This window comes from Chelon labrosus, assembly GCF_963514085.1.
Source record: "Chelon labrosus genome assembly, chromosome: 20".
NCBI classification, from domain to species: domain Eukaryota; kingdom Metazoa; phylum Chordata; class Actinopteri; order Mugiliformes; family Mugilidae; genus Chelon; species Chelon labrosus.
This window is the reverse complement of record NC_140353.1, coordinates 19,781,156-19,795,017: the sequence shown is the minus strand read 5'-3', so window position 1 is coordinate 19,795,017 and position 13,862 is coordinate 19,781,156. Positions and strand designations below refer to the sequence as shown.

The window sequence follows — 13,862 nt, the reverse complement described above, 5'->3', positions numbered from 1 at the left end:
GGTGTGTACTGGTGTACCCACGAGTGTAGTGGTGCTGGAATACTATGTAAAAGGAGCTGAGCTGAACGAATGAGCTGGCACACGTTTTTCTAACGTTTTCCTAATCTCACACCTCTGTGTTTCTCCTGGTTACAGTAAAGATAACAAAAGGCCCACCGATCACACAAGAGAAAACAAGAAAGACGAGTGGAAGTGCTGAAATAACAGGAACAATGCCGGCAGTTCCTGGTATGCAGTTTTGCCTGGCTGGGATGGCTTAGAAGCTGTTTCTTTGACCAAAACTAACTATGCACAAAGAGTTTATCAGTCCGCGCTGCTCACTACACTGATCAGCATTAAGATAATAAAAGAGCAGAATATGAGGTCAGAAATATTTCTCCCTGAAGTCCATAAAATTCAGATCACGTTGCTGGATCTATAAAAGTTGCCAGGGGATTTACTTCTTTTATTGTCGCTTTATGATTCCCCCACAAAAAGAAACTGTAGTTTATAGCTGGTCGTGGAGGTGTGGAAGGCTTAACTATGTGAACTATGTCTGCTCTGCCCTCCAGAAGAATCACCGCTGTCACTTAAAGAGTGTGACTGTACGTGCACCTGCCTGTACAGTATCTGTGCATGTCGGCGGGAATCCCTGGGACTGCAGACATGAGAGGACATGTACAACACAGTGACTCATCACGAATCACTGAAACAGCCATACAGTGATATGGCAAAGTGGTCTCAGTGAACAGTGACTCATCGAGTCACATTGTGAACTCGTTAAATCTGAAAGCATGTAGCGACATGTGCTGTGAAAAAATCCACGGGGTTTCATTGTGTTTCATTGTGTTCACCTGCTCCTTCACCTGCTTCCCCTTTTCTCCATTTCCCGCTTCACGTACCGGACTGCACACGGACGTGTTCTTATCTGGCCGGCTTTCCTCTGTTTTTACTGGAAGATTTTACAGTCATGAGCTGTAAACGCACTGTTGTTGTTGTTTCAGTTCACTCCCATTAAACAAAAAGCTTCAGACAAAAATGATTTAAAATGGCGCTTAATTGTTCAAATTGCGGATACTGCTCTGACAGCTGAAGTTATTTCGCAAAGTCAGATTATGTGCACAAAATATAAGATGAGATGCAACATTATGGATTCAATTACCCAACAGTGTAAAATGAATATTATTTAAATCTGCTACAGCGCTAAAATACAGTGTACTTTATTCATCATAAAGGGAAATTATATTTTATACAGCCTCTTATTTTTTTAACACATTGCTTCCCCATTCTTCAAGTGCTTCATAAACGTCCAGTGAGGTTGAGGTCAGGTGAGAGTGGAGGAAAGTCAACACTCCCTGGTCTTTTTGTTATGGTTTTCAAATAGTTCTGCAACATTTTGAGGTGTGTTTTTGTACTCATATTTATTCCTACCTTAGGGTGGGAGCATGTCTCTGAACGATGGAGTGCCGTTCTCCTCGGTTGGGGCTGATTTACTGCAGGTGTACAACTCCAGAACAGCAAAACACCTCTAGAGGTGAATATTCCCTGTGTTTGATAGACTGTAATCATCATTCTGCCTCCTGTTTGCCACCCTGCATTACAGCCCATTCTTCTGTTGCTGCCACAAATCTCTCAATGTGTTTCATCAGTCCACTTTTTTTTTTTTTGTACGTAAAACTCATGTGTCTTAGTCCTCCCTCAGTAAACAAAGCTGTATTGATGTATTGACCTTCTGTTGTTGCTTTTGGTCTTCCTGATTGTGATTCAGACAAGGATTTAGAGCTTCACACACTGCCCCCCTTAGAAAAATTCACTCTATTCATGATTTGCTCAGAATAAGTATTTAACCTCTGACACGCTCACTTGGTTTCTACGTCTCCGGATATGAAATTCCTAGTGAGCAATGTCCTGCAGGAAACTAGAGACAGAGCCATGATTATAGCAGGTCAACAATAGCTGTGAGTTGATCAAAATCCGCGTCAGCTGAACACTGCGTCAAACGATACAACTCAAGGAAGTCTGGTCTTTAGTACAAGAAAGTTAACATGGTGAATGACTGGTGAGTTTACACCCGTTCGAATGATGACTACAAATTGTGCTTAATCTTTCTTCATTTTTAAGCTGTAAATCCTGAAACTTTTGGATTATTTTCAGATTTGTATGACTTGATGACACATTTCAATATGGCCCGCAGCTTTTCACCCCACTTTATGTAAATAAAAAGTGGATTAAAAACACACACTAACTGCATTTACCAAATGAGAGAGTCAAAGATTAAATATCTAACATACGTACAATACATTGCCCAACTGACAGTTGCAGCTGTCTGCGTGCAGTCAGTGTTATTAACTCATTTGTTGATGTTCCTCGGTGTTGCTGACTCTGCTTTCATGACCTGCGGAGTTTCTAGTCAGCAATCCAGACTTCCCTTTTCAGCAGCTGACTTTTTATTTGTTTAATTTTTTTCCATTCCATGTATTTCACCACACTTTGTTGGGAAACTTGCTGGTTCTCTGCCACCACCAGGGCGCTGCTTGTTACCCAGGATTGTGGGTAACAAGCAGCCATGGATATCTCATCTAATCACGTGTCCCACTGGGTCAGTAGGGTGTAAGCTGATCTCACCTGATCTGATGGAACACGCCAAAATACACCGCCAGAAAGAATGACAGAAAGAGCAGCTCCAAGTGGGTCACTGGGAGGAATTAGTCAGTGGAGGCAGCCTTCCTGTCTCCGCAGGTGAGATCTCTGTCAGCAGGGGGCAAAGGAAGGCTGTTGTCAGTCAATCAGGCTTTTCCTGTACATTCAGCTCTTGCATAAGGATACATAATCCTTGAATAGTTTTTGTATGGAAATCCTATTGACAACACAGCAGAAGTTATAAACATGCGGTATACCGTATATTTCCAGCGCCAGTAATTCAGTGTTTTGTTTTGTTTTTAATTATTATTTTCTGCATGTATTAATTAATACAGACATCAAAACTATGAAAGAACCTTTGTTATTGTACCATTTGTCCTTCCAAGCCATTCCAACCAAAAAGCTCCTCATACAAAACTCTGCCCTGACTACTTCAACCACTAGGTGGCGACAGATGACCACTTTTACTGAGAAGTGACGGGTATCGACATTCGAGCAACATAGTGGACACACTGGAGAGACAAGGGCGCCATGTATATATGTTCCTGATAAAACCTAAACTACAGACTAGTACTTTAGAACTGAAGAAGCTGCTTGGATGAGCGGTCTTCATTTTATTTTGTAGCTTTATTTGTTTGGATATACCGAGACACAGATAACTGAGAATCTTCACAGACAGTGCTGCCTGCTGACTCTCAGTATGATGCCAAACTGTCTCCATGGAGCAGAGCATTGATTGATCAGGAAGGACTCATGCGTGACTGTGTTTCTTTGTCATCATTTAATTGGTGGAAATGAGTTTAAGTAATCTGGCCCATAAGCACAAGATAAGATATTTCTTTATTGGTTTCCTGTGCTGCTTGTTTTGGAGCCAATTTTGGAACATTGTCATACTTTTAATGAAGGCTTTATATTCAGAGAGAGAATCTTTCTGACCTGGCTTTGTTAGGTACAAATAAGACTTTGGCTACGCTACAATATATATTTAAAGAATTATTTCATACGTGTCTTTTGTAAGACTTAAAACTGATGACCAGGAGTCTGTGTAAGGAGTGTGAATTTGAGATGTAATGTGAACAGTTTACTAAAACCTATCTCACAGTCTGTCATTTTGAAGGAGAATAAGTGCCTTTAATCAAAAGGAGATTCTTTTGTTTTTCTTTATTTTGTTTTATCTTATAATAACCCAGAAGCAACTAATGGAGCCCAGACAGACACCACACCTCACAGCCTATTGACTCTAGACTTTAGACCCTCTCTGATGTGTTGTGGAGCTTTTAAATATGAGAGAAGACAATCTATCACTGTCATTATGAAGGCCTTTCCGTGGCCACATTACAAAATAGTGTTCACGACAGGAGATTAAACCTGTTTCTAATGTCACATTTAACCATAAAATGAAGTCCTGACACTATAAACTACAGGACTGCGAATTAGGTAAGAACCACGTTCGGCTCACAGATGCAGTCATGTACAAAGACAGCTCCCATCGGACCTAGTTAAGATGTAAACCCCATGTAAACACAGACAGGCAGACAGACAGACAGTCAGCCGGATCAGCTGTATAATGCTGCAGTACTTAAAGGCTTGAGACTGAGAAGCACAGATCAATAGAGTCATTTTCAGCAGTCGGGAGGATTATCCACTTCACTACCCACTGATGCGATGCAAACTAAAGGCACACACACACACACACACACACACACACACACACACACACACACACACACACACACACACACACACACACACACACACACACACACACACACACACACACACACACATTCGCTTCATGTCCTCCAGCCAGCAGCCTCCTCAGACTGGCTGTGGATCTATATTTTTACAGGAGATTGACTGAGAGCATTTACCCTGTTTTTAAACTACTAAAAGCTGCCGGCTCCATCCTGTCCTTCCTCTCATCAGATATTTTTTTATTTCATCCTTATTGCAGAGCTCAAGTGTATCAGCCCGTTCTTCTGCTTCTTGATGTGATTTCCAAACATTACCATATGATATGCATCAATCTACCAGTAAATAAAAGATTCTCTTATTCAGTCTTCTTGCAGCTAAAGACACATGTCCATCAGAGATACATACAACACAGCCTGCAACTGCAGGTTGCTTCTGCATGAAGGGTATGTAAATTAAACTGCACAAATGATGTGTCAGCCATTTACAGAAGAGTGAATCAACAGTGTAGTATTAATATAGAAAGAGGTTAAACTGTGACCGAAGGCTGATTTCAATATGAACTAATAATGCAGATAATAATAATAATTCTGTGAATTTAAAAGCATTACTTGGCTGGTGCAAAGCCTGCATTTTCATTTCTAAAGGTGTGATTGCTGATACAAAATATTTATTTTCTGATTATAGATAGGTCATAATAGGTCTAATTTATTATATTGTGATGGCTTTAAGGAAGCCTGTGTCTGCTTGAGTACAAAAAAAAGTTCATGAATAAATCAAAACAAGTCATAATTTAAGTAATCAAAATAATATGTTCTCATAATTCAGTACAGTATATATATATATATATATATATATATATATATATTCTCTCTCTTTGGGTAGAAACTGTCTTCCAAACAATAAACTGTGTCTGCACTGAATGGAGGTAGAAAAACAGAGGTCTCTCTTACTGTTTCAATCGTTGGGGTCATAAAGGCTGAACCTGGGTCAAGGTTTCCTCTCCGTGGGAGACATTAACTGACAATTACAGTGAAAAACAGCTAAAGAATCTGGGAGCTTAATTAGATTTTAGAGATGGACTCTCCTCCACCCATCCCATCTCTATTCTCATGTCTATTCCCCAGGCGACCCCTCATCAAGCCAGCAGTCAGACCCTCAAACTCGTTCTCACGCTCATCCGCCTTGATTGATTTCCAGGAAGCGAAGCCGGCTGGCCGGAGCAGCACTGGCCGAGCTGCATGGAGCTCCTGGCCCGCACAGAGGGGCCTCAGCCCGGGGGGAGAGGACGGACGGAGGGATGGATGGATGAATCTCCCTCCGATCTCTTATCAGCAAGAGCAGCTTCTAGGGGGGAGGGCTGGTGTGAATAGTCCCTCAAACACACACACACCCCAGATCACAATCTCCCTCTCTCCTCTTGCCCTCTCTTTCTCTGCCTTGCCCCTCTGTTCTGCTGGGGAGATAACACACACAGAGAGGGAAATCTATGCCCGAGGTATTCTCACCAGTAACACCGATTATCAGACACTCCAGTGGGACAGAAACGGTCATTAGTAGTCTTAAAGAAAGATACGATCTGGACCCGAGTCCCCACGGTGTTGTTCCCAATTACACGCACGAACCTGGTCGGGATTTCCTCTTGATGTCCATGTGTGTGTATGTTCACTTTGACATATATTCACACCAGCCTCTACGAGGAAGGGCTGCAAAAAAAAAAAACACAAACTAAAATCTGCCGAAAAGAAGCAACAGAGTTCACATCTCGCAAACTGAAATAATAATAAAAAAAATCATAATAAAATTAAGAAAGTGTTATTATAAAAATCGACTCAACTACAAAAGGTTAAAATAATCATCAAGCAAAATTTTTATAATAATACTAATGTTTTAGGGGTGTACTTATAATGGAGTTGACCTTGCTTGAGTCCGGCTGGCCATCTTCGTTTTGTCGTTTTCTTGTCTTTATATTACCATTTACAAAATAACATATACATTAGTTAGCTCTTGTAGACCTCAAAGAATCCATGGCTGCATTACACCCATACACCAGATTCGTTTTATTTTACAGACGTCGCAATAAAGTAAAGCATACTTTTTAGCTTACACGACACGGCCATTCAACAGTCTCTGTGAAATGCCTTCGATGATGTTTAATTCATGAATGCAAAAAATGCAAACTTTAACACTGACAGGTGCTCTTGCTTTTGGAATTAATTTTTGAACACTTTTTGAACATTTTGCAGACACATTTTTAATTGTCTAAATCCTTTTTTGTCCCTCCTTGACATCCTGTAATAATTTTGACCAAATATGTTGGTGTAAATTAGCAGAAAAGCTATTTTACATGCGTCTTAATTGTAAAAAAAAAAAAAAAAAAAAAAAAAAAAGTTCCCGCCTCACTGCAAGACAATCTTTGGGTGTATAGTATAGTATAGTATAGTATAGTATAGTATAGCATAGTATAGACCGAATGATACTGAAGAGGCCGTGAGATGCGGTAGGCTGTATCGCTTAAACACTAAAACAGGTTGAATAAATTTGATATTTACTTTCAGTTATAATAACTACTAAGGTTACTATTTGGCCTGAAACAACGTCATTATTAGAGGTAAAGTAACTGGTGGACTAAAACAAACACGCGCACCATGGACAGCTACTCTATCTCCCTCTCTCTCTCGTGCGCTCATCACACCTGCGCGCGCCTATCCCTCCCTCTCCCTCCACCACTTCAAAGCTCTACTTGAAAGCGGGAGTGAGACAAGAGTTGTTGGTCTGTCCGCCCGGTGGTGCCACTCTCCGAGCTCCGCCGTCATCGCCACAATGCCTCGAGGATTCTTGGTGAAGAGAACCCGGCGAGGTTCGGCGTCGTACCGGTCACGAAATAGCAGCAGCAGCAGCAGCAGCAGCAGCAACAAACCCGAGACACACGACCGCGACAGGAGCAACAGTGACAGCCCCGGAGCGGCTAAACCTGACAGCCATGTGCCGTGCGTCCTCCCGTTTCAACGGCCGGATGGAGATTTCCCAGTGTCCCGCGTGGAGGAGGCGTGGAGCCCGCACGTGGAATCCGCGCTGGAGGCGGAGGCGGACCGGCGCGCGCAGCTGCCGGAGACCGAAGAGCAGGTGAGAAAAGTGGACGTCTTGAGTCCCGATGATGATTTCTCCTGCTTCTTCCCACCTCCGCCTCCGCACGACTTGACTTTAACCGATTCCTGCAGCCCCGTTAAACCGGTAGGCACCAGACTGTTGGAGCAGCACGGGGAAGGAGAAAAACAGTTGTTCCCCGGCAGGTGCCCCACATCATCCCCTGTACCGGCGCTACCGGACCTGCCGTTCCTGGTGAGCTCCACGCCCACCTCAGTGTCCGCTTCTATCGAGAGGCTTCTCGCAAGCAGCAGCCGCCACCACCACGCGCCTCCCTACGGCCAAGGCGAAAAATATGACCCGAATATGGCTCACGTGCACCTGTTCCCGCCACTCACACTGATGAACCAGGAGCAGCATCACGCGGCGAGAAAACGCTCTTACCTTGAACCGGATCACCGCTTGAACAGCAGCAGGCACAGCAAACAGTCTGCGGTCCACCCTTCAAAGAAACCCAAAGTCAACCGGAAACTTAACTTCGAGGATGAGGTCACGACATCCCCGGTTCTCGGTTTGCGGATCAAGAAGGAGAGCCCCGAGCTGAGGAGGCAGCGGGAGAAGTCGTCTGCCCTCGCCGGGAATCAGCCGCTGGGGGAGTTCATCTGCCAGCTGTGTAAAGAGGAGTACCCCGACCCCTTTTCTCTCGCGCAGCACAAGTGCTCCCGCATAGTGCGCGTGGAGTACCGGTGCCCCGAGTGCGACAAAGTCTTCAGCTGTCCCGCCAACTTGGCCTCTCACCGCCGCTGGCACAAACCTCGCCCGGTAAACAACCAAGGAGGAGAGACTCCCATCAACAAGAGCCTACCGCTGAAGGAGGCGCGAGGGCTCGTTCAGCACGAGAGGCAGCCGGTAGGGATGGAGGGCAAAGAGAACGAGCTGCTGCGCATTAACACTAATCAGCACCACGGAGCGCTGGACAGTTCCCGCATGAGGCGCGAGCCATCCCTGCTGCTGCTTCACAGCCGGTCTCGGGACAGCACGGACAGTGACAGCCTCGCGCCTCCTCACTATGACTCCCTGCCTCATTACCGGAACCCGGTTGAAAGCTGCCTGGAGCTGCAGCAGCAGGTGAGAGCTGCAGACAGCCCGCCGTCCAGCCTCCTTCTTCTAAACGGTAACCCAGACGAGCGCGCGGACTTACCGCAGCAGCAGCCGCCGTCCCTCCCTCACCCGCCTTTACCGTTTGTCCAGTCGTTACCGGAGGAGGAGGTGTACGAGTGCCGGTACTGCGGGAAGAAATTCCGCCGGCAGGCTTACCTGAAGAAACACCTGGCCGCGCACGAGATGACAGCGCGAGCGTCTCCGCCCCCGTCGCCTTACGGCCAGGCGCGCGAGAGCAACGGCGGACAGAGCCAGGTGTTTCTGTGTCACCTGTGCGGCGCGCGCTTCCCGTCGGTTGAAATCCGGGACAAGCACCGTCTGTGGCACGCGATGAGGGACGAGCTGCTGGCGGAGACACTGGGAGGAGGAGGAGGAGGAGGAGGACGCAGACCGGACGTTTTCCACGCGCACAGGGAGGAGAGCGGCGGCGGGGACTGCGAGCAGCAGCAGCAGCAGCAGCAGCAGCAGCAGATCTTCACGTGCAAACACTGTCCCTCCACATTCTTCAGCTCCCCGGGGCTCACGAGACACATCAACAAGTCTCATCCCACCGAGAACCGGCAAGTGATGCTGCTGCAAATGACCGTGCGGCCATAAAACGCACGCGCGATGCACATATAATAAAATAAGCCAAGATTTTATTTGGAAAAATGTTATTGATTATCTTTAAAGGGAACCGACTAACGGTGGTTGGTACTTTACACTGACATTCAAATATTCATGTATGACTCTGTTCGGACTGAGTTGATCACTGTGTGTTAACAGGAACAAGGACTACACTTGAGTCACCGTGCCTTTACTTTGAAGGTCAATAAACATCCACGTGATAAAGTGTCACTAGTGCTGTGAAAAGGTTGACACGATTAAATACCGTAGTGAGAGCGTCTGCACACACTAGTAGACTCTCTGATGCTCAAGCAGGATTGTAATTCCACTGACTGTAAGTCTTTCATTGATTTTTTTGATTTTTTTGAATGGGGAGGAAGGCATTTTAAATTACGAGGCAGATCTAAGATGTTCCAAAATAATTAACAATGAAAAAAATACAATAAAGGCAAGAATATTAGGACAGAAATGTTAAAGTGAAAGCAAATCAAAATAAGCCTTCTTTTGGATATACACCATGTACGCAAACACAGATACTTATAATAAGTGAAAATTAACTTACAAAATGCCCCTCCCCAAAAGGTTTACATGAAGCATATTGACTGACAGTTCTCTCTACATTTGGCATACCTTAATATTCCTGTGGCAAAGCAATCAGATTAGCTCAGTACATTACAGGTTGGTGCGAAATCTGAAGCAGAGTCAGATCATCATGTACAATCCATAATTAGAATGTGACCTTCCTTAACCTGAGGGACAGGATCGTTGTCCTGACCGTGTTTCAATTTCGTGTACAGAGAACAATAAATAAAAATAAAGACAAACAATCAGACCATGACATGCCTTTTATAGTAAACGTGCCAGTTAACTTCACGGCTATAAAATATTTTCTTACAGAAATGGAACATTTAATGTTAGTACTGCTAGTAAACAAAATGTCTCGTATTTAATTATATTGTTGAGATATTTGCTAAATGCCTTTATGATGCTAAAATGTAATCGTGGTTCTATGAAGCCTGTACAGTACTATTTTGATATGGTTGAAGCTGAATGTGGAATTTATGCTAAATTATTGTCAATAAATGTTAACACGGTACGATCAACGTGCAGGCCTGCACTGTCAGCTTATTAAGACTGTTAAAAACACACATTCGATATCTGAATCATTGGTTCAAAACGTTTATTGTCAAATTCCATCACCGCACATCCACACTGTGTGCGCCTGAAACAGACGGTACACATGTTTACATACTACAGGTTTGACAGTAACACAGTTTGTGGAGTGTGTGTCGTGGTACAGCTGTTACGTGGTGGAAACATGCAGTTAGTACTGAACTGGTGTCATGCAGTATGTATAATCAGTAGTTACATATATCAGCTTTGTCCCAAACTAACGCGTGGACCACAGCTGAACCCGTATCCATCGCGGCCCTCGCTGTCAGAGCATCCACTGACTCGTTTAAAGAGAGGAAGTTTAAGCTGTTGCAACTCAAATGTGAAGACTTTTTTCCTCCTCTCCAGGCAACAAAGAGGTCAGGTATGAGACAAAAAGGCTGAAACATATACAGACCGAGTCAAAGTCCTCCACACAGACTGCTTCAGTGTAGCTGATATGATATATTTTTTTCTTAATGATGCTGGAAGGCTTTGGTCGCTGCTAATCAAGAGGTTTTAAACGAAACCAAGTCCATAACCAAAATGCAGTTTTGAGGAGATTCAAAGCATAATTCGGGTACTGGGGCAGAGTTGTAGGAACGGGCTCAGGCTGTCGGAGTGTTTATGGGATGTCACCAAGCTAACTGGGATGCAGTCAGTGATCTGTAGTCTTTGTACAGCATGGACCACATGTCTTAACCAGTCAGTATGCTGCAACCTCAGCAATAATAACAACTACTACTAAGTCATGTAAAAGGGACAACTCAAATACACAAAATGTAACAGAACATGAATTAAACCTTAATTTACAATGGCATTTTTCAAAATAAACAATTTCAACCCCAGAGACGGGCAAAATTAAAAAAAAATAATAATAAAATGTTGTACAATCCCTTTCCTCTCGACAGAGAATCTATGGCTGAAACAAAAAAAACCCCCAAAACAATAACAGCAAACACAGTTGTGTACACATAGACTTCAAGCAGTGAAGCATTACGGCAAACCCTTTGACACAGAGATCGGCATTTTCAAATACAGATCTTAAGTGCAACGTGGATGCTTCCTCTATCAGGGATCAGTCGTGCTACAGTAACAGGACACAACGCCGCGAAGAACCACAGCCTTGACTTTTACAGAGACAAGTCCGGTAAATATTCGGGGCCACAGCGGTGCCAGTGCCTGCAACTGTACAAAGTAGAACGCCGGTTTTTTATAGTGATCGAGTGAAATGAGGACGTTAAACACAAGAAAACCATCTGTGATAGTGTTATCATGCCGGTCCCCTCCATCCACAAGTGGAGCTGGGGACGAGTCTAAATATGAGATTTAATATTTAAAAAAAAAAAAAAAAAAGTGATAATAGACCGTCATCTATTTCTCTTCCCTCTCTTTGGCAGTGAATCTGCGGCATCTCTCTCTTTTTGATTTTTCACTCCTAAAACAGTAAAAAAAAGACCCTAAAAGAAACTCCCCTCACAAATAGACGTGGATTTGAAGCTGGATTGTTAAGTGCATGCACTATTAGCGGTTCAAACACCAGGCCCCGTCTGGCTCATATACGTCTGGAGGGAAACATACTGAGTGGCACTCTTAGAGTCTCATTCGGATTTACAAAGTTCCCTCCGATCTTCCAGGATCTGGCCGTGGCACCAGAGTCGAGCATTAGCAACTGAAAAAGATGAGTAATAAGATAATATTTAAATTCCTAGAGAAAGAAGTGCAAACTGGATATGAACGAGAACCGTTGGAGAATAACATCTTGTAGTGTGTTTTCTTCTTTTTTTTTTTTTTTTGTATTTTTCTTTAAGCAAATACACGGTCTGAGGCTTGACCATAGTTTGGCTTTGGCAGCTATTCTCACATCACCATATATACACAACAAGCTTCCTCACACTGTACACATTCTTTTAGATATTCATATATCTACTATATATATATACCTCTATGTATTTATACTCCTATAGAAGAAAGAAAAGCTGTGGTTCCTGGATTGGATGACTAAAAAGTGATCAAAAAAATAAAGCAACGTTCATGTTCGGGTCAAAACAAAATTTACAGTCAATGTAAAAAATAAAAAGCGAGAAAAAAAACCAACAACAACTGCAATGAACATCAGTGCTCTTCCACAGTTTACAGCACGCCAGAAAGTCCAAATGAACTTTATGTAACAAGTGCTTCCTCTTTGATCGGTTGTTAATGTTCTAAACAGACTTTGCGGAAGACAAATAATCCATCCATCCTGATTCAGTGGAGGCTGAGGATTTTCTTCTGGATTCTCAGTGAAGGTTTTTTGGCTTTAGAACGCTGAAAGGTGCGTTCTTTTTTTTTTTTTTTAGTTGTTAGCAAATGAATGAATCTGTATTTACATTTAATGGAGACTAAATAGAAACATTATCACTGCAAGTCTGCTGCACCGAGAACAAAAATAGACTTTTCTTTAGCTTTCTCCATGCAACACTTTACAGGCATCGCTCGTGCTGCTTCTGATATCAAAACTCCTGCTCCTGTTTGTACACACAGACCTGCTCACTATAGTACAAATATACAGATTGCCCGTGCATTGACGTCCGACACCCCAACAACACAGAGACTCTGCTTTACTTGTTCTCTCTGAATGCTCTCCAATCTGTCTGCAGAGCAGTGTATACTGTGGCACACTTAAGCTTGTTGCAGTCGTGGTTAAACTGGCATTTGTGCACTTTCTAACATGGCACAGATGGTTACGAACTAATACTGCACTGCTTAGGCTGTGCTTATGCCTACTGTGGCGAGGATCAGCATGCTGCAGCACTGGTTCCACTGGTATCTGGGTTTTTTAAGCAAAGCGGCAGAGGTATACAGACAGCGTTTTCAATATAAAGTTACTAAAGAGTCCACAGAACACTATTATATGTATTGTTGAGAGTACAACAGGGTTTATAGCATTATAGCCAGTGTCCAATCAGAAATGTAACAGGCTGAAGGGACAGGGACGTGTTGATTCAAGGTTCATTTCTACAGCAAAGCTTTTGTTTCCTAATACGATCTGAAGTGTTGGTTTCGGACCGAGCTGTGTCATCTGGAAAGCTCAGGTCTTATTGGCCGATCCGGAGGAGCGCCGCAGCTTCATGGACATGCGGCTCTTGCTAGTCCGAGGAGACATGGGGGACGCCGAGTCGCTCCCGGCCTCCCCAAGAGCCGGACTTTCTCCCCGAAGAATCTCTAGGCAGGAGCCTGAGGGGGAAGAAGAGGCACCGGGGGACAATGTGAAGAGGAGTCCGGTGAGGTGAGGGGGTGGATGGGTGGGAGAGGAGGGAGGAGGTCAATAATCAGAAAAGGATGAGGGATCGACAAGGTCATTACATCTCATCTTATGATTGTCTACTCAGCCAGATTACTACAGTCACACAGAGCGAAGGACACACACAGACAGAAACACACACAAGGACACACAAAACCTCTACACAGCTCTATGTGCTCAAGATCTATTCTACACTGGTTCAGACTAGTTCCTAGAACTACTGACACTAGTTCCTGGGACTACTGACGCACTAAGAACTATG

General features: G+C 43.8%; 2 protein-coding genes across 5 annotated transcripts in view; one reads left to right on the top strand and one right to left on the bottom strand.

Annotated features, from left to right (window-relative positions):
- The first annotated feature begins 6,975 nt into the window (after window positions 1-6,975).
- Window positions 6,976-9,197, top strand: insm2 (insulinoma-associated 2). Its single transcript, XM_084568561.1, has one exon. It carries the CDS (start codon window positions 7,135-7,137, stop codon window positions 9,154-9,156), a length of 2,022 nt encoding a protein of 673 aa, XP_084424687.1. The 5' UTR covers window positions 6,976-7,134; the 3' UTR covers window positions 9,157-9,197.
- Window positions 9,198-10,237: 1,040 nt separating this feature from the next.
- The window catches only part of ralgapa1 (Ral GTPase activating protein catalytic subunit alpha 1), a 66,091-nt gene continuing 62,466 nt past the window's right edge, over window positions 10,238-13,862 (bottom strand). For 2 of the 4 annotated variants that reach the window (XM_084569258.1, XM_084569259.1), the window contains exon 45: window positions 10,238-13,533. In XM_084569258.1, the coding sequence (XP_084425384.1) occupies window positions 13,388-13,533 (146 nt within the window). In that variant the 3' untranslated portion in view covers window positions 10,238-13,387. The remainder of the gene's footprint in view (window positions 13,534-13,862) is intronic. The other 2 variants (XM_084569261.1, XM_084569260.1) reach the window with 2 other exon arrangements.

Coding starts and splice junctions, on each gene's coding strand:
- insm2 (XM_084568561.1), top strand. CDS start 7,135: ATGCCTCGAGGATTCTTGGTGAAGAGAACCCGGCGAGGTTCGGCGTCG.